The sequence below is a fragment of the Bufo bufo genome, chromosome 8 (assembly GCF_905171765.1).
Source record: "Bufo bufo chromosome 8, aBufBuf1.1, whole genome shotgun sequence".
Classification (NCBI taxonomy): Eukaryota; Metazoa; Chordata; class Amphibia; order Anura; family Bufonidae; genus Bufo; species Bufo bufo.
The window spans coordinates 12714946-12734107 of NC_053396.1; the positions used below are offsets into that span (position 1 = coordinate 12714946).

At 51.5% G+C, this 19162-nt stretch overlaps 1 protein-coding gene across 2 annotated transcripts in view; it reads left to right on the forward strand.

Annotated features, from left to right (window-relative positions):
• The window catches only part of PLXNA3 (plexin A3), a 75138-nt gene extending 55976 nt beyond the window's left edge, over positions 1-19162 (forward strand). The window contains exons 10-32 of one of the 2 annotated variants that reach the window (XM_040405135.1): positions 684-884; positions 3067-3163; positions 3238-3428; positions 4085-4230; positions 5652-5772; positions 6808-6944; positions 7174-7344; positions 7758-7851; positions 9045-9287; positions 10082-10225; positions 10754-10988; positions 13097-13239; positions 13390-13646; positions 14595-14661; positions 14938-15084; positions 15171-15330; positions 15413-15516; positions 15601-15697; positions 15806-15996; positions 16086-16255; positions 16384-16596; positions 16684-16834; positions 16923-19162. In XM_040405135.1, coding sequence (XP_040261069.1) covers positions 684-884; positions 3067-3163; positions 3238-3428; positions 4085-4230; positions 5652-5772; positions 6808-6944; positions 7174-7344; positions 7758-7851; positions 9045-9287; positions 10082-10225; positions 10754-10988; positions 13097-13239; positions 13390-13646; positions 14595-14661; positions 14938-15084; positions 15171-15330; positions 15413-15516; positions 15601-15697; positions 15806-15996; positions 16086-16255; positions 16384-16596; positions 16684-16834; positions 16923-17018 — 3576 coding nt within the window. In that variant the 3' untranslated portion in view covers positions 17019-19162. Of the gene's footprint in view, positions 1-683; positions 885-3066; positions 3164-3237; positions 3429-4084; positions 4231-5651; positions 5773-6807; positions 6945-7173; positions 7345-7757; positions 7852-9044; positions 9288-10081; positions 10226-10753; positions 10989-13096; positions 13240-13389; positions 13647-14594; positions 14662-14937; positions 15085-15170; positions 15331-15412; positions 15698-15805; positions 15997-16085; positions 16256-16383; positions 16597-16683; positions 16835-16922 lie in introns of both variants that reach the window. The other variant, XM_040405134.1, reaches the window with a different exon arrangement.

Below are 19162 nucleotides of genomic sequence, written 5' to 3' on the forward strand. Positions count from 1 at the left end.
GCATGCATGGCTGCGGGGGTGGTCGACCCTTAAAAAGGTGGGGGGTCCCAGCAGATGGCTGCACTGGGGTCAAAATGAGTCTGTGCGTGGACCTTCAAGAAATGTCATGCATTATATGGATCGATTGGCTTGTCTGTGGCCCTTTAAGAAATGTCATCCATTATATGTACCAATTGGCCTGTGCGTGGCCCTTTTAAGAAATTTCATCCATTATACATACCTCTTGGCCCGTGCGTAGCCCTTTAAGAAATATGTCATGGCGGCAGCGGCGGTCTCCCCCTCTGCTATTATATCGTATCCTTTACCTTTTTTGTGCTGTATTGATTGTAATTCCTCTCGATCTGAGTCTCGCCCGTGCCGTAAATATGCCCGTCACGTTTATGCGTTTCCATGATAAGTGGCGACAGGCTCAGATTTACGTGGAAATGCTCTTAAGCCCATAAAACCTAAAAGCAGGCTAAATATTCGCCATTTTCTAGTGACTTATTCCAGTGACATTATATGTGTCCCCCCGTAGAGCGGCAGTGTGTAAAATACCGCCTTATGTTGCAGGGGAGTATAATGGGCCCTTTGACACGCACGGTCACCTATCCATCTGCTCCCCCCACCTCCACCCCCGACCCAGGAAACATGGGTGACGCTAGCCGCACCTTCCTTCAGTCTCGCTCGCTTCCATCTTGCAGGGCTGCCCGGAGATTATTCCCACCGGCGAGATCCTGATACCGGTCGGCGTGGTGCAGCCGATCACTCTGAAGGCGAAGAATCTCCCGCAGCCGCAGTCCGGCCAGAAGAACTACGAGTGCGTCTTCAACATCGAGGGGAAGGTCCAGCGCGTCCCGGCCGTCCGCTTCAACAGCAGCAGCGTGCAGTGTCAGAACACGTCTGTGAGTATGCCGCCTCGTCTGTGCATATAGCTGCTCAGGACTCTGGGAAAGCTGGGTGCAAATCTATACAGGGGCTGTAATGGCGGTTTTCACCCAGCTTTCCCAGATTCAGACATCGGTAAGGCTTGGCCGCACACATTAACGTTGGCCGAATATGCCGATTTCACAGAGGCTGACCCACCGTCTAATGTGTATGGGGAGCTCTTGACTCTACCCCATTGGTCGATTTTGGGGGAGGATGAGAATTGGGCATGCTATGGTTTTTAAAGGGGATTTTCATATTGGTAGCCTATCCTCAGGATTGGTCATCAATACCAGATCAGAGGGGGTCCGACACACGGAGTCCCACCGATCTGCTGTTTGCAGCTTGCCAAGCACAGTGCCGTCCATTGTATAGTGGCTGTGCCTGGTATTGCAGCTCACTTCAATGGGGATGAGCTGCGCCTAGGCCACGTGAGCGAAGAACGTGACATCCGTGGCCTAGGAAGAGGCTGGAGCACTCGCCAGAGCACCACGGCCTCTTCAAACAGCTGATTGGCAGGGGTGCCCGGAGTCAGACCCCCACCCATCTCATATTGAGGATAGGCCACAATACAAAAATGTCAGAAAACCCCGATCTTTTTGATCTCAGGGAAAGGTGTCTGGTAGAGTCGTTCTACATTCAGGGCACATGCAGAGAAGGGTTCAGCTGACCATGGCCACCTTTAAAGGGGTATTCCGGTTTTAGCAAGGTATTCCCTATCCACAGGATAGGGGATAATGAATAGATTGGGGGTGCTAGCGCTGGGAATGAACGGTGCGGTAGGTCGAGCTTGCCCACTGATGCTCCATTCATCTCTATGGCTGCACCCTGCTATCTGCGGAGTCCCCACATAGATAAGAGGAGCAGCAGTGCCTGCCGCTCGGTTCCTTTCTAAGGGGGTTCTCTTGAACGGACCTCCGCTGATCTAATGGCTATCCCTTATTCCATGGGTCAGCAACCTTCAGCACTCCAGCTGCTGTGAAACTACAACTCCCAGCGTGCACACTTGCTCGGCTGTTCTGTTGACTCCCACTGGAGTGAAAGTGGTATTCTGGGAGTTGTAGTTTCAGCAGCTTGGAGGTTGCTGATCCCTGCCCCATTCTGTGGGTAGGAGATAACTTGCTACAAGCAGAATACCCCTTTAAGTCCTGAAGAATTTCCATGTTCTTTAGGGGAGGAAGCTCTATATGGCTGTACACCACCCTACGTGCGAGCATGCGGCACACAGTATTCACTCCTCAGTAAAATGTGACCACAGAGCGAGGGTTACCTGCTACGTGAATCGGGTTACACCCGGCGAGCGGACACCTTACAGGTCTGTGGCAGATTAGTGCCCGCCTTGACATATACTTGTGGTGTCACTGCCCAATGACCGCTGCCTCCAGTGTATGACCTGCTGGAAGTGGGCCAGATGGCGGCACTATATGATTGCAATGGCATCCATTGACACCAATAGTCGGTCGTTCTGACAGCGGCCATGCACCATTTGCAGAGCGTTGCATTGCCGGGCATAGCGGAGCTGGTCACAGACATGCCGCTCGGTGCATCCCTCGGCTCCTTGTCTGCAAGGAAGAGAAAGCCGCTGAAATCGAATCAACTTCTGAGTCGCAGGTTAATTGCCTTTCAAACCGGTTGGTGTCCATCCTGCAGCATGCAAGGGGTTAATCCCTCCATCCCCCGGCTCGATGGCAGATGATGGGTGTGGTTATATTTTAAATGAGGAAGCAGATGCTGGAGGTTGCCATGGGGACAGAGCTCTTCTGTTGCTATAGCAACAGGAGGGGGACCGCAGGAGCCTTTCATCTCACCACCTCGTCCTGCATCCTCCTTTGTTGCTGCCAAGACCCCGCGTGACCTCCCCCAGCACTGTCGCACCACGTGTCGTCGATCCACGTTCGTCATGGGGGTCCGCCATTGACCCTAAAACGCTCGACGTCCCTTTTTCTCGATGTGCAAAACATTTACTTTCGGTTGCACGAATGAGAGAAATCCTCATTAGCCTTTAACAGTGCGGATTTGTGTGCGTGGACCCCCTGTGTGTGGCCGGCATTGAATCACTGGGGTCAGGGGTTAAAATCCAACGTGGGCAGCGTTTACATGGGGTCTGTACGTACCCCCCCCCCCCCCCCCATTCATGCTTTTCTCTGTCTTCTCCCGCAGTACACGTATGAAGGGAACGAGTCCGGTGACCTGACGGTCGACTTCTCCATCGTGTGGGACGGGCATTTTTACATCGACAAACCAGCGGCCTTCAAAGGTAAAGAATAAAATGGCTTTCCGCCGCCATATAGCGCATGTACGGCGCCCCTCACGGTACGCGTCTCCCCACAGCTCTGCTCTACAAGTGTCCGGCTCAGCGCGACAGCTGCGGCCTGTGTCTCAAGGCAGATCCGCGCTTCGAGTGTGGCTGGTGCATGTCGGAAGGAAAATGCCTCCTGCGACAGTACTGCCCCAACTCCAAGGCCAACTGGATGCATCTCAGCAAAAGGAACACCCGCTGTACCAACCCCCAGATCTATGAGGTGAGATGATGACCTAGACGACTACTATGGCGCAATGGTCGGGTCCGTTATGGTGTAGTTTGGGCTAAGCACCCCTTTTAACGGGATTTTACGGGAAGCTGTGTGGCTTTGAGGGCCACCTGTCAGCAGTTTTGTACCTATGACCCCGGCTGACCTGTTGGCAGCTGAAGGCATCTGTGTTGGTCCCATGTTCCTATGTGCCCGCATTGCTGAGAAAAATGATGTTTTAATATATGCAAATGAGCCTCTAGGAGCAACGGGGGCGTTACCATTACACCTAGAGGCTCTGCTCTCTCTGCAACAGCCACATCCTTTCCACTTTGATTGACAGTTCCAGGTGTGTTGATGTTTTTACAGCCTGGTCCTGTCAAAGTGCAGAGGGTGCGGCAGCTGCAGAGAGAGCAGAGCCTCTAGGTGTAATGGTAACGCCCCCGTTGCTCCTAGAGGCTCATTTGCATATATTAAAATATAATTTTTCTCAGCAATGCGCGCACATATGAACATGGGGCCAACACAGATGTCTTCAGCTGCCAAGCGCACATGTAACAGGTCAGCCGGTGTCATAGGGACAAAACTGCTGACATTTAAAGGGGAATCTAAAGCTTTTCTTTTCCGCTCTCCTCATCCTATTCCCATCTTCTGTCCTCCTCCCACAGATACATCCTCTCACCGGCCCCAGAGAGGGAGGGACACGGGTGACCATTACAGGGGCCAACCTCGGCTTGTACTTCAGAGAGGTGTGGGTGCAAGTAGCCGGGGTGCAGTGTGCATCCGTGCCCTCACAGTACATCAGCGCTGAAAGGTAAGTCATGGTGGTTTTCCTGGGAGTTGCATCCATTGCTCGTCCAGGTGGGGTCCGTCCCTGGGTTGGTGGCAGCGTGCTGCAGCAGAATTGCCCCCCATTACACTGTACGAAATGGAAATCGGAAGCTAAGCCACACCCCCTTCGTGTAACTCCTCCCCCTTTACCGTCAGTCGACTATGGATTTTCTCTGCCCTATGTCTCCTTAGTCCACATACATTTTCTGGATTATGTTGCCTTCCTCGGTTGAGCCGATAATCTGCATTGTATACCCGGTGCATGAGGAATATCCCCTGTTCGCACCTCCAGACCCTGCTGTAATGGAGGTCTGGCTGCGTTCTCCAGTATATAATAGAAAGGGGACAGTCGTTGACTACCGTGCCACCGCTGGCGTGACCTTCATGTCTCCATCCTCTCTCGCGTGCCGCCAGCACCTGCCGATTTGACACCAGGGTCTCCTCTAATCCATTTGCGCGCTCTCCCCGGGAGGAGGACAGCTTTATGTTTAATGAACGCCATAAACGATCTCACTCTCTCCCGAACGCGGTAAGAAGCAATTAAGACGTAATGCTCTCGCCATGAATCAAACCGTCTCTCTCTCTCTCCGCCCTCGGCCGCGCCAGGAAGCTCCGGCGCAAATTGCAACCTGATGAATAGTTACAGGATGACGGATGGCCAATCTCCTCGTCGCTCTCCTAATTAAATCGCCATCCAGCGCGCCGGTGTACACCTGGTGTGACTCCCCCACATTACTTATCCTGAGAGTTCCCCCGCAGCCGGAGCCCACGTGGTGCCCGCGCTCTCGTCATCCGCTCCCATTGAAAAAACTTACTGAGTAACACTTCCCAAACGAGACGGTCTAATTAGCTGCTTCCCTTTCCTTGGTTTATTACATTGTACACATTTCCTACAAAAATATTTCCCCTATGTCCATTCAACCAGAATTATCTGTATATTGTGTATGCACAGGAAGCGCTTGCACTATGGTTACTTGCCCAATTGCCCCCTGGTGAAAAGCCATCCTGCTCTATGGAAATTCTCACCAAGGTTCCCAAGTAATAAAATATTGTGCAGAATGTCCCAGGGCTATTGCTTAGCAACAACCCAAAATTGCATCTGGTGACCGCTGCAATCTGCCGAGCCTCTGTCATCACCTAACCTCCACCAGGCCGCTTCTGGCCTCCTATAGATGGTGGAAACCTGTTTCCATTTAGTCTTTACTCCTTCCTGCAGCGGGTTGGAATCTGCACCCTGCCTGCGACCTGCTGCGGGCTGCTGCACTAAGCACAGAGCGCAGCCTCTCCTGTGCCTTCCCCTGCATCCGGATAGAAGCATCAGATAAGATGTCATTTGGCCCGGGGAAATCTGTCGTGGGAATTTTTTATTTGTTTTTTGATAATTTTTTTTCTTTTCTTCATCAGGATAGTGTGTGAGATGGAGGAGTCGCTTGTTCCTAAACCTGCCCCTGGGGTGGTTGAGCTGTGTATCGGAGACTGCAGCTCTGAGTACAGGACCCAGTCCGACCAGCTTTACACCTTTGTGGTAAGAGTTCAGCCGTTATCACATACATGTGCAGTATCCTTCCACATGCCTTCCTATCCTCAATAAGGGCCCTTGCACACCACAGTATGCCCTCCGAGACATGCGGGCCCCATGTCCCGGAGCGGCATTGATCGGGAGCACACAGCATTATAGATTACAATGATGCTGTGCACGTCGGGCCGCCCACGGGGCTATTGTCCCGCACCCGTATTATCTTACAAGTGCGGGACAATAGCCCCGCGGGCGGCCCGACGTGCACAGCATCATTGTAATCTATGATGCTGTGCGCTCCCGTGTGCACGATCAATGCCGCTCACGGACCGTATGTCTCGGAGGGCATACGGTCGTGTGCAAGGGCCCTAAAGCTGAGGAATATGTAAATAAATCCAGTCCCTGTGTGTCCCAAGATCTCAGCCATGTCCCTCCTCCTCACTGTCCATGCGTCTGGCTGTAAGACAGCTGGCTGCAGTAGGCGCCTCCCTCCTCTGATCAAGGGGTTGTGGCGCATTTGCAAGTTTTATCTCCTGCACAGTTGATAACTAACTGATCGATGGGGAGCTGACTGAAGGGGGGGCACCCACTGAACCCACAAATCCCCCGATCTGACTGAGCGCCAGGTCGCCGTGGCACCATTCATTCTGTATGCGAGCGATGGACTCCATCTCTGGCAGCCCCATCAGATTGGGGGAACTGGACCCCCGTTCTTGGGATTGGTGGGGATCCCAGCGGTCGGACCCCCATCGATCCTCAGGATTTCTATAGGACCGTTTGCAGGATTCTATGCTCATTTCTGGCAAACATGGAGCAAGATAATCTCCTGTTTTATTTTCATCCATTTTTTTTATTTCCTATTCTTTTTACCAGTCCCCCCCCCCCCAAGTCTGCCTTACATTGGGGAATTGCATTTGTAGCAGTCGCCTGGTATACTGTTCCATAACGGAGTAGCATAATGCTGGTGACATTATATGGGCTGTATAGAATCTTAAAAATGTTTTTTGAAAAATACAATTTTTATGCCTGATGTTTTTCTCTTAGACTCCAACTTTTCATGATGTGCACCCCACTCGTGGCCCGTCCTCTGGAGGTACTCGACTCGTCATCAGTGGTAAAAACCTGGACGCCGGAAGCTCGGTGTCTGTCCTCATCAGAGACTCCGAGTGCCGATTTGTCAAGTAGGTGTCCATTTTTATTGAATTTCTATTTTTAAAGGGGTTCTCCGGGCTTTTAACATGGATGACCTGTTCTCAGGATAGGTCCTCAATATCAGATCCGCGGGGGTCCGACACCCTGGCCGATCAGCTGTTCAGAGTATTTAGATAGTCCGACAATTCAGAACATCGCAGGAAATACATTTTCCTCGTATTAAAGGGGTTTCGCTTTTTCTGCCATCTACTTTAACAGGAGGAATCTGCATGAAATTGTCTGCATCTCGCCAGCATCCGCTCAGGGCCCCAGCCCGGCCACCATCACCCTGAGGATAGATAAGGCCAGCATATGGAACCGAGATGTGATCTACATGTACACTGAGGACCCCACCATCACCCGCCTGGAACCAGCATGGAGCATATTCAAGTAAGCTTCCCCATAGCTTTGCCTTATGGTGCCGTGTGTGTTGTCTCTTCCGATCAGAAGGACTGCAGTCTGCGGGGGTCCTGCGTTGGGCAGGCGTCAGCCGCCATAGCATGGCATCCGTGCAAGCTGAGGACTTTTAGTAGAGTCAAACATTTAACAGCTTAAACTAAAGCCTGCAAGCTTCAAAGCCCCTTCCTTATCTAGTTTCCTCCTCAAGTCAGTAAAAGTAAGAGAAGAAAGGCTTATATGTCAGTAAATAGTGAAGAGGTGATCAGTGGAGCCTCTTATCAGACATGCACCCGCTGCGATCTCTCCTCACATCCTATCTGGTCACCATTTTATCTACATCACACACTTCCTTCAGACTGAAGGTCCTTTCTCCTCAATTTCTTGTATATTTCCACCCTCCACAGCGGCAGCACTGCAATCGCCGTGAGCGGGACGCATTTACTGACCATTCAAGAGCCCAAAGTTCGTGCCAAGTATTCCGGCATAGAGACGATCAACGTGAGTATATGCAGGGTGATGGTTGACGAAGCAAGTCACAAAGTAAAATGCTATTGAGGGTACTACCGCCCAACGCGGTCCTACGATCTCAGGGTGTTTTGCTGCAGCGATCAGCGGTGAAACTTGGAGCGAGCGTTCCCTGCAGCGCCACCACTGCAAATGACCGACGGCCTTATTGGAAATATAAGTCTGACTATTAAAGGAGTTCCCCACACTGGATAACCCCTTTTTGTTGGAGGGGTACTCTGACATTTGGCTGATCCTCAGGGTGTTTTGCTGCAGCGATCAGCGAGTGTTCCCTGCAGCGCCACCACTGCAAATGACCGACGGCCTTATTGGAAATAGAAGTCTGACTATTAAAGGGGTTCCCCACACTGGATAACCCCTTTTTGTTTGAGGGGTACTCTGACATTTGGCTGATCCTCAGGGTGTTTTGCTGCTGCGTTCAGTGGTGAAACTTGGAGCAAGCGTTCCATTTCCCTGCAGCGCCACCACAGGGGAGATGAAGAATTACACGAGAGCTGTGAGCTGCTGTGTAAAACGTGTTCGTGATGGGTCCTCCAGAGGGAAAGAGACTTGAAATGTGACGAGAGAAGGATCTGGAAGAAAGTATTCAAGTACGTCCACAAAGCATGGTCGTGTCGCAACACTGCGGTCGGATGAGCTGCAGCAAGCTCTAATTAAACTGAATAGGGCCACACTGTATAGTCTGCCTTGTTAATGGTCACAGTACTGCCGGCCATTAACAATACAGAGCGACTTAATTCGGTAATTTAGAACCCACTGGAGCTTATACAACCGCAGCGTTGCACACGGCCATGCATTCTCTCTTCTTTCCCATCGCAATCACATTTTTAACACTGCAGCTCATTCATTTTAAAAGCTCTAGTGTAATTCTTCATCTCCCCTGTGGTGGCGCTGTAGGGAAAATAAAACGCTTGCTCCAAGTTTAACCACTGATCGCAGCAGCAAAACACCCTGAGATCAGCCAAAGCCAAACAAAAAGGGGTTATCCAGTGTGGAGAACCCCTTTAATAGTCAGACTTATATTTTCAATATGGCCGTCTGTCATTTGCAGATCACGGATTTCATGCAAGTCGTCATAAACATCCCAAGCTGTCACAATCTCGTCCGTCAGGGGATTGACACGCAATGACAATGTTTTTTTGTTTTTTTTCTCTTTGCTTTTTCAGACCTGCCAGATAATTAACGACACCCTGATGGTCTGTAAGGCCCCTGGTATCTATCCCTCGAATGGCGAGGTTGTTCCCGATGACGGGGTCCCACCAGATGAGTTTGGCTTCATCTTGGACAATGTGACGAGTCTCCTTACCTTGAACTTTACCTCATTCATCTATTACCCCAACCCCGTGGTGGAGATGTTTGGGTCCGGCGGGGTTCTGGAGATCAAGCCAGGGTCACACGTCATCCTGAAGGTTGGTATTTTATTAAGTTTTGGAGGAGAAATGCATTAGAGAAAAGCCTTACCTTTCACCCCTGGATGTTTTTGTTTTAGGAATTGCTGGTAATCTTGATTTCCCCTTTAAGTAGATAATTGGAAAATCTGGAATAAAGAGGATTACGGATTATTTTGGGATCATGACGGGTATTACATAGAGCGGGAAGGAGTTTCACTTAAGGGTTTTGTGAGACTTTTATACCGATGACCGTAATATCTGATCCGACATGAGGGACCCCCTGCTGATCAGATGTTTAAGAAGGTACCGGTGCTCGCAGTAGTGCCGCGGCCTTCTCCGTGCTCGCCTAGTACAACGCCATCCGTGGCTGTGATTGGTATCGCAGCTCAGCCCCATTCACTTCAATGGGGCTGAGCTGTGCCTAGACTACATGACCGATGAACGTAACATCACAAGCTGCGAGAAGGCCGTGCCGCTAAACAGCTGATCGGCGAGGGCCACCGATCAGATACTGATGACCTATCTAGAGGTTTCATCAGATCAGAAACAGCGCCTCTCTTGTCTATGGGCTGTGTCTGTAACTGCAGCACGTTCCCATTGCTTTACATAAAGGTCTACTAGATACAGCCAATGGACAAGGGAGGAGAAGAAAGTCAGACCTTTCGAATTCACCGTGGTGACCTCATCGTGTGACTGTGATTGACTAGATAATGCCGCACTTACATGTTGTATTTGTTGCTTGCGGATTACATCAGCCACTTGTCTGACCCCATTTATACCATGTGTATGACACTCTCTCTGTGTTTGTTCAGGGAAGAAACTTGCAGCCTGCTGCCCCCGGAGGAGCCAAGCTGAATTACACGGTGCTGATCGGCGATGTGCCGTGCGCCCTCACTGTGTCTGACACCCAGCTGCTGTGCGACTCCCCCAGTCAGACCGGAGAGCATCGGGTCACTGTGAGTAAAACTTGTCAAGGCCGTCCCCGTACAACGGCATCATGCAGTGCAAAGTCGCAACTAACAACGGTCACGTTGCGACCAGCAGGTGACACGACAGCCGGCAGAAATCTGAACCAGATGGATTTCTGTGCAACCAAATTAACGTTAATTAGTTGAAAAGCTGCCAAAATTCTGGTGGGACCAGCTGACCATCTAATGTGTATGTGGGTGTCCGAAGTCTGCCTGAACTGCAGGGATTGGGGGAAAGGGTTGGGCATGGGGATTTCAACATGCCCGATCCTTTTGTTCTTGGGGGAGGAGTCGGGTAAAGGTTCATACTCCTTTTCCTGTGGAGAACACATGCATGCTCATTTAAGCCCAGCATGCAAGTCTATGGAAGGATAGGAGGAGTAGTTGTCGGACAGCTGTCTAAACTGTATAGGTCACCTACATCCTTACAACCACTTACCCCCATTCCTTCTGCCTCTCCCGTCTTCAGTAATCTTCCTCAGTAGATTCTTAAATCTTTGTGCTCTCACGATACAGATCCTGGTCGGCGGGATGGAGTTCTCCCCGGGAAGCCTTCGGATCTACTCGGACAGTTCCCTAACTCTCCCGGCCATCGTGGGGATCGGAGCTGGAGGAGGCCTGCTGCTTCTGGCCATCATTGCCGTCCTCATTGCCTACAAGAGGAAAACGAGGGACGCCGACCGCACGCTCAAGAGGCTCCAGATGCAGATGGATAACCTGGAGTCTCGGGTGGCGCTGGAGTGCAAGGAAGGTGGGTAGTGTGCGCTGTCTGCCTGCAGCCTGTTTTAACCCCTTAGTGTCGGTGCCATTGCAAAATTGTCTTCAACTATTTCCTGGGAGAGCTGGATGACAACCGATGTGGTCACTATATAAGGGTACGATCAGAGGTGTCAGATTTGCAAGCAGAAAATTTGAAATGTGTTGCGGAAACCCCATTCACGTGCATAGAATTTGGAAGTGACACAGAGTGCTGAGCAGGATCCATGCCGAAATTTCCTTCGTATCCAAGGGCCTTATCCCAGATCAGTCGTTACCTTGCTTTTATCCTGAATGGCCAGTCTGCCCACTGCCACTTTATCATTTCGTGATAGCCCGTCAGATCCGTCCTTGCTGGGCGCTGCCGGCAATCCGTCCGGCCCCATTGGGTCCAGGGGAGATCCAGCCACAACCTGGCAAACATGCCTCTCCTCGGCTGGCCCTCCATGGACACCATTAGAGTCAATGGAGCCAGATGGATTGCCGGCAGCGCCCAGCATGGACGGATCTGACAGGCTGTTCCCAGCAAGTGTGTATCCTGCAGCGATATGGAGGCAGGGAAGTGTATCCCTTCGTGAGTCTGGTAAAGCTGGGTGAGCCCTCCAGTTGGAGCTACGATGAGAGCTATCGTGGTTGTCACCCAGCTTTCCTGGAAACAGAATAAACCCATGCACTAATAGTTCCTAAATGGCTATAAAATGAATGTGGATTATGTTTGATTTAAGGTATTACATGCTGTCATCTCAAGGGTTAATAGCGCAGGCATGACCTCATCCAAGCGAATGCCTCGTGTCTCTGCACTTTCTTCTCTGGATCAATAAAGCTTTACGCTGGGCTGCAGTGGTGCTTCGTCAATGGTGGGGGGAGGGGGGGGATACAATTAAGAGCAAGCACGAGATAAGCTAATGGCAGCGTGATTAATTCTACACGTCAGCCCGAGTGCTGCGTAGTCACTTTGCCGGTGAGTTATGGGTTAATGGAACACTCAGTAGGTCTCTGTTCACACTGGCATCATGATGGTGAAGGGGGTTGAGGAGCGGCCCCTTCCTCGGACCTCCGGATCCTTGCCGGTCTGTGCTTTCCTTGCCTTAGACCCTGTCAACGCTCCGCATTTAGGATTCGGTTCCATCCCTCCGGCATGAACGTTCTCCTCACTGACATTCCCCCCCCCCCCTCTTGGGACTTCATTAGCGGCGAGAAGTCAGATTGGATACAATAACAGGACATTCCCCGCAGACATTAACAGCTGCCGGCATCCCAGGAGCATGCCAGGCACCCGGGGGTGGCGCTGAGAGACCGTACCCTACAGGTGGAAGGAGAAGAGTCTCAGACGTATATAACAGCACCCCCTCCCCCCAGCATCGTGCTCACGTCAAGCTTTTCCTCGTATTCTCTTACAGGGGACATTCCTTATAGATTCGGCTCCTGGCATGGTTTCCGAATCGCCACCCACATCAGTGTCTACATCCATGACTTAAAGGGCATCTGTCAGCAGTTTTGTACCTATGACACTGGCAGACCTGTTCCATGTGCGCTTGGCAGCTGTAGGCATAAGTGTTGGTCCCGTGTTCATATGTGCCCGCATTGCTGAAAAACAATTATGTTAATATATGCAAATGAGCCACTAGGAGCAACGGGGGTGTTACCATTACACCTAGAGGCTCAGCTCTCTCTGCAACTGCCGCACCCCCTGCACTTTGACAGGACCAGGCAGTGTAAACGTCATCACACCTGTCAAGCAAAGTGCAGAGGATGCGGCAGTTGCAGAGAGAGCTGAGCCTCTAGGTGTAATGGTAACGCCCCCGTTGCTCCTAGAGGCTCATTTGCATATATTAAAACATCATTTTTCTCAGCATTGGGGGCACATATGAACATGGGACCGACACAGATGTCTTCAGCTGCCAACAAGTCAGCCAGTTTCCTAGGTACAAATCTGCTGACTGATGCCCTTTAAACAGTGGCAGCATCAGTGTGAATGGTGAATACAGTGTCCCTTTAAGCCAGAACAGGAAGTGTTGTCATAAGGACCTAGGTAGAGATTCGCTGCCGGTTTGGGTACGTTAGCTCCGTCATTGAGCACCATTTTTATTATTTTTTTTACAGCATTTGCCGAGCTCCAAACAGACATCAATGAGCTGACCAATAACATGGACGGGGTGAAGATCCCGTTTCTGGAATATAAGACGTACGCCATGCGGGTCCTGTTTCCTGGCATAGAAGACCACCCGGTGCTCAAAGAACAGGATGTAAGTTATTCTGATAAGGGTCCATTCACACGTCCGCATCCGTTCCGCAATATGCGGACCCATTCATTCTCAATGGGGCAGGAATGGATGCGGAGAGCACACTAGGTCAGAGGTCAAAGAACAAATTATTATTATTATTTTTTTGTGCAGATCCCTCCTAATGTGGAGAAGGCCCTGAGACTCTTCGGCCAGCTCCTGAATAATAAGACCTTCCTGCTGACGTTCATTCACACCCTCGAAAACCAGCGCAGCTTCTCCATGCGGGATCGGGGGAACGTGGCCTCTCTGGTCATGGTGTCCCTCCAGGGTCGCATGGAGTACGCCACTGTCCTCCTCAAGCAGCTGCTCAGTGACCTGATAGAGAAGAACCTGGAGAGTAAGAACCACCCGAAGCTATTGCTGCGCAGGTGGGTCGTCATCTACAATCCAAGATGCTGGGACCACCTTGACACTGATCGCTGAAACAAAGGAGCAAAAACGCAGAGCTGAACACTGTGCCCCTTTTGCCTTCCATCAGCTTTGCTCGGCTCATACACATCCCGCTCAGCCGTGGGTCACAGTACTCTGCTGCCCCTTCAGTGGGGGCAGTGGCGTACATAGAGAAGTAAGGGCCCCATAGCAAGGATCAGACCAGTAACCCCCCACAGGACAGAAGGGTTTCTGCCTAAACCCTTTTCAATGACCCTTGGGCCATTTTTCCGCTGCTTTATTTACTAAAAGTTGCTCCTTTAGAGGGTAGAGTCCTGCCCAAGTGTTCACCTCCAGTAGAAGAGGAGATAATCCCAACTAAGACTGGGCCCCCTCTTGCCCTGGGCCCCATAGCAATTGCCTGGTCTGCCGCTATGGTAGTTACGCCCCTGAGTGGGGGTCTCTGCACCCAGACCCCCATCCATCAAAACTTCTGACACATCACTATGAGGCCATTCTCTATTTCATCCTGCAGTATCAGGGGGAGAAAATCCCTTTAAAGACTATCTGTCACCAGGATCAACCCTATTAATCCAGACTCCTGCCTTCTAGGGTTGATTGTGCCGGTGAAAATGATGCCTGCCTTTATGCAAGTGAGGGCTTCAGTGCACTGGAGGAGGTGAGGTGCACCGAAGGCATAGGCGCCACCCTTTGTGCACTGAAGCCCTCACTTGCATTAAGAGTAAAAAAATAAAAAATTCTCGGGAACGCTGCAACCGATTTTCACAAGACAGATATCATTTTAATCAGCAGGATCAGCCCCAGCAGGCTGGGTTTATTGGGGTTGAACCTGCTGATATAAGCTCTTTAAGGTCTGTGATGGTTTAGAAAGATTGTGCTACATATTCGTAAAATTCAAGAATTAATATTTACTTCCATTCTTGTAGGACGGAGTCAGTAGCGGAGAAGATGTTGACTAATTGGTTTACTTTCCTGCTGTATAAATTCCTGAAGGTGAGCGCCGAAGGATCCATGACACTACAGCTGCCAACAGTAGTCCAGTCCCCAGCGATGCTCCGCGCCGTGGCCTGGTCCTCCGCGTTGCTCCGCGCCGTGGCCTGGTCCTCCGCGTTGCTCCGCGCGGTGGCCTGGTCCTCCGCGTTGCGCCGCGCGGTGGCCTGGTCCTTCGCGTTGCGCCGCGCGGTGGCCTGGTCCTCCGCACAGTGCTATGCACAACATGGCAATATTCTGCAAGCATTAGTAATAGTACATGAAGCCTTTTCTTCCCAGGAATGTGCCGGAGAGCCGCTCTTCATGCTTTTCTGTGCCATCAAGCAACAGATGGAGAAGGGACCTATAGACGCCATCACTGGAGAAGCCCGATACTCGCTTAGTGAAGACAAGCTCATCCGCCAGCAGATTGACTACAAAGTCCTGGTTAGTTTTCAGGAGCCTGATCTTCATGGTGCCACCACGCCTGGTCTTGCCTGCTCCTTCCCTGATCTAAGTGATCTCTTTTGTAGACCCTCAGCTGCATTTGTCCAGACAGTGAGAATGGTACAGAGATCCCGGTGAAGGTCCTCAACTGCGACACGGTGACCCAGGTGAAGGACAAGCTGCTGGATGCTGTTTACAAGGGAATTCCCTACACCCAGAGGCCGAAGGCTGAAGACATGGACCTAGGTGAGTCAGGAGGCGATGATTTAGGTTGTGTATCTGGTGGTATCTCCAGTGGCTTCACAATCCCCTTCTTGGATGTTTGTAGAATGGCGTCAGGGACGCATCACCCGCATTGTTCTTCAGGATGAGGACGTCACTACCAAAATCGAGTGTGATTGGAAGAGGCTGAACACACTGGCGCATTACCAGGTACGGGAATCTTGTTCTTACCCCTCTAATCTACCAGGTGTTCCCCTTCGTCTCCATTTTAGTCATGCCCTGTACTTCTCTCAGGTCACAGACGGTTCTACCGTGGCTCTGATTCCCAAGCAGGTGTCCGCCTACAACATCACTAACTCATTCACCTTCACACGCTCCCTCAGCCGGTACGGTAGGTATCACAACAAGTATGGGTAGAGCACCATAGCAGGACCACTCTCCTACACTTCCTGTGTTTGACCTCCCTTTTATTTTATTTTTTATTTTTTATTTTTTTTAGAGAGTCTACTACGGACCTCAAGCAGCCCCGATAGCCTGCGCTCCCGAGCCCCGATGATCACGCCCGACCAGGAGACCGGCACCAAACTCTGGCACCTGGTCAAAAATCACGACCACACGGACCATAAGGAGGGCGACCGGGGCAGCAAGATGGTTTCGGAGATCTACCTTACCCGCTTATTGGCTACTAAGGTGAGAGCGAAACATCTGAGATCGGGACTGCACAGTAGGCACCCCCGATCTGTGAGGCTGATCCAATGCTCCTCTGCCGCCCCCTACAGGGAACCTTGCAGAAGTTTGTGGATGACCTGTTTGAGACGGTGTTCAGCACAGCGCACAGGGGCAGCGCCCTCCCGCTCGCCATCAAGTACATGTTTGACTTTTTGGACGAGCAGGCCGATCGAAGGCAGATTACAGACCCAGACGTCCGGCACACGTGGAAAAGCAACTGGTAAATAGCGCGAGGCTCACACCTTACACAAGGCTTGGCCTCCATTGAGGGTGGGGGGGGGGGGGGACTTCACCACAAACCTCAAGGCTTCTGTTTAGAAATTAACCTCCTGCCTGTGCCGCTTCCAGCTTGCCGCTCCGATTTTGGGTGAACGTCATAAAGAACCCGCAGTTTGTCTTCGATATCCACAAGAGCAGCATCACCGACGCCTGCCTGTCCGTGGTGGCCCAGACCTTCATGGACTCTTGTTCCACCTCCGAACACCGGCTCGGCAAAGACTCGCCAAGTAACAAGCTGCTCTACGCCAAGGACATCCCGAACTACAAGACTTGGGTGGAGAGGTGAGTTGGAGGGGACTGGTTCAGGGCGTCACGCTGCGGGCTCAAGTGACGACGTTCCTTTAAGACCCTTCTAATCTTCTTGTGCAGGTATTACAGAGACATCAACAAGTTGGCGGCCATCAGCGACCAGGATATGGACGCCTACCTGGTGGAGCAATCCCGGCTGCACGCCAACGAGTTCAACTCGCTCAGCGCTCTCAGCGAGCTCTTCTTCTATGTGAACAAGTACCGGGAAGAGGTGAGAGGGTAAAATGCTGTACCGGTATGCTGTGTGCACGCCCCCTGCTGGGTGGAGTGTTAACCGTCCCTCATGTTTGTCTCCTCAGATCCTCACCTCCCTGGATCGCGATTCTTATTGCCGGAAGCACAAGCTGCGGCAGAAGCTGGAACAAGTTATTAACATGGTCTCCAGTAACAGCTGAATCATGTGAAAAGCCCCCTCTCTGTCCCTTCTTGTTCCCTCAACCTCCACTACCCCCGGACCCCAAGATGAATCAGAAACTGATAGGTAGGGGCCCGACTGGAGGCCGACATTACCACAAGGTGACGGGCAAACGTGCAAAAGCTATGGCACTGCCGCAGAGACTCAACACGAGCCGCCGATGGGACCTGTGCGACCAGTGCCTGAATCCTATACCCAGGTCAACAGCAGATTATCACCAGCCATGGCACGGCGCGTCCCATGGCATGCCCGCCTCCTCTATTCTCCTGTGTCCGCGTGACAAGGTGCCCGTCTTTCAGTGCCTTGTGCTTTGGGAGAAGCAGAGCAAGTGACTGCACACCGCTGTAATAATAATTGCTGACCACTGGGTGGTGCCAGTGCGCACAACAAGGTGCAAGCTCTGCCTGACTCCTTAAAGGGACCGCGTCCTCACCCACCACCACCACCCCCTCCTCTGGTCCCTAGACTGCCGATCAGGAGCAGAGACCCAGTGAGGACATTCTGGATTTGGTGAAGCCATATGACTCAGAGGGACACCTGCCCCCTCCCCCACCCCTGTGTTTGTGACGATCCACTAATAATCTCAGTGCACTATTGTACCCCCCGGTTTATTGCTGCTCCTCATATGTGTTTTCAGTGCATCCCCTTCCCGAGCAGGTGGAGCTACTACATATCTGTGACGTGAAACGAGGGGATCCCGAAATTAGGTTTCCTAGGTAGGAGGGACCCCCGTTATGTTAATGAGATTTTGTGCCATGCGATACCAGTGCCGTTTTGTTTGCAGGTGGATGCGAGCGGGCGTGCGGTTTTCCCACATCCCCCTCCCCCCTCCTTTGTAAATCATGTCCTGTGGAAAGAGCGGAGTCGGGAAACGCGTCGGGTGGCAGAGAGGGATTGGCAGCCGGCAGTAGCCTTTTATGTTCTTCTGCCGTGCCTCCTGATTTTTAACCCTCCGCGTTCGTTCCGGGCTCTTGTTTAGTTTTAGTTTTTTTTAGACCTTGCTTTTTATATTTAATTTTATTTATTTAATTTATTCCTCCAGTGTTTTATAAGAGAACCCGTCCGAGGCGCGAATGTGCGAGTGCGATTGTGAGGTGACGCGCCCCCCCCCCTCCCCCGTGGTGTGAGGTGTTACATGGTAGGGAGCGTTCACTGCCATGAGCTTGAGTGCGTGTGATCAGCCCCCCCTAACCCCACTCCAAGAACCCAGTCAGGACTGCCAGCCAATTGCTTGCGCCACCCCAGCGGGGGGGGGCACAAACCAAAGCATCTACTAGAAAGCAATAAGGATCCACCAGGAACCCACACGCTGGCATCTCATTGCTTGTTAGCAACACCCCCCTCCCCCACCTGGGCAGTCGCCGCCTAGCCGCCCATTTTGATACCCATTGACGCTTATCACATTTGGTTTTGTCATTGTGCCAGGCCTTTCCTGCTGCTTCCCCCACCCTCTATGGCTGTGTGACATACCGCGTCTGTCTGCCACCCTCATGCCCGTCACCAGGTTGCACCCGTAGGTACCTGAATGCCCTCCGCCCCCCCCCCCCCCCTCCTCTCCCTGGGTGATGGGTACATGACTGCCAATGTTCTTTGTTGCCAAACTGGAAACATTCCATAGTCGTGTTGGTGCGTGCGTGTGTGTGTGTGTGTGCGTGCACCTACCCGGCGATACCTCGCTCGCGCAGGGTTCCCTCCGTATGTAAATATGAAGAAGCATATATATACATATATATATATATTTTGTAAATCTGTGCCACTGTCCTGTATCCCCTCCCCCCTCCTCATCCTCCATAACCCCCTTCACTGTCCGTAACCATTTCTGCCGGAAGGAATGGCGACCTGCTGGGATGTGTTCTTGTCCAGCATCCAAGGAGTTAAAAAAAATAAAAAATCACCATTAAATGAAGGGATTTAGGTGCCTTAGTAACATACTCCACCCCATGGGATCTGATACAGAGGCGACACCATGACACGTGCAGGGTCCACAGTTTTTATCAGCACTTTACGTCTACGGTGGCAGCGGATCCGATACTGTGAGCATGGCGGTTTTATTTAATGATGGATTTTGCTTTTGTTTTTTTTGTTGTTTTTTTTTTATTTACAAAATAAATGAATTCAAACTGA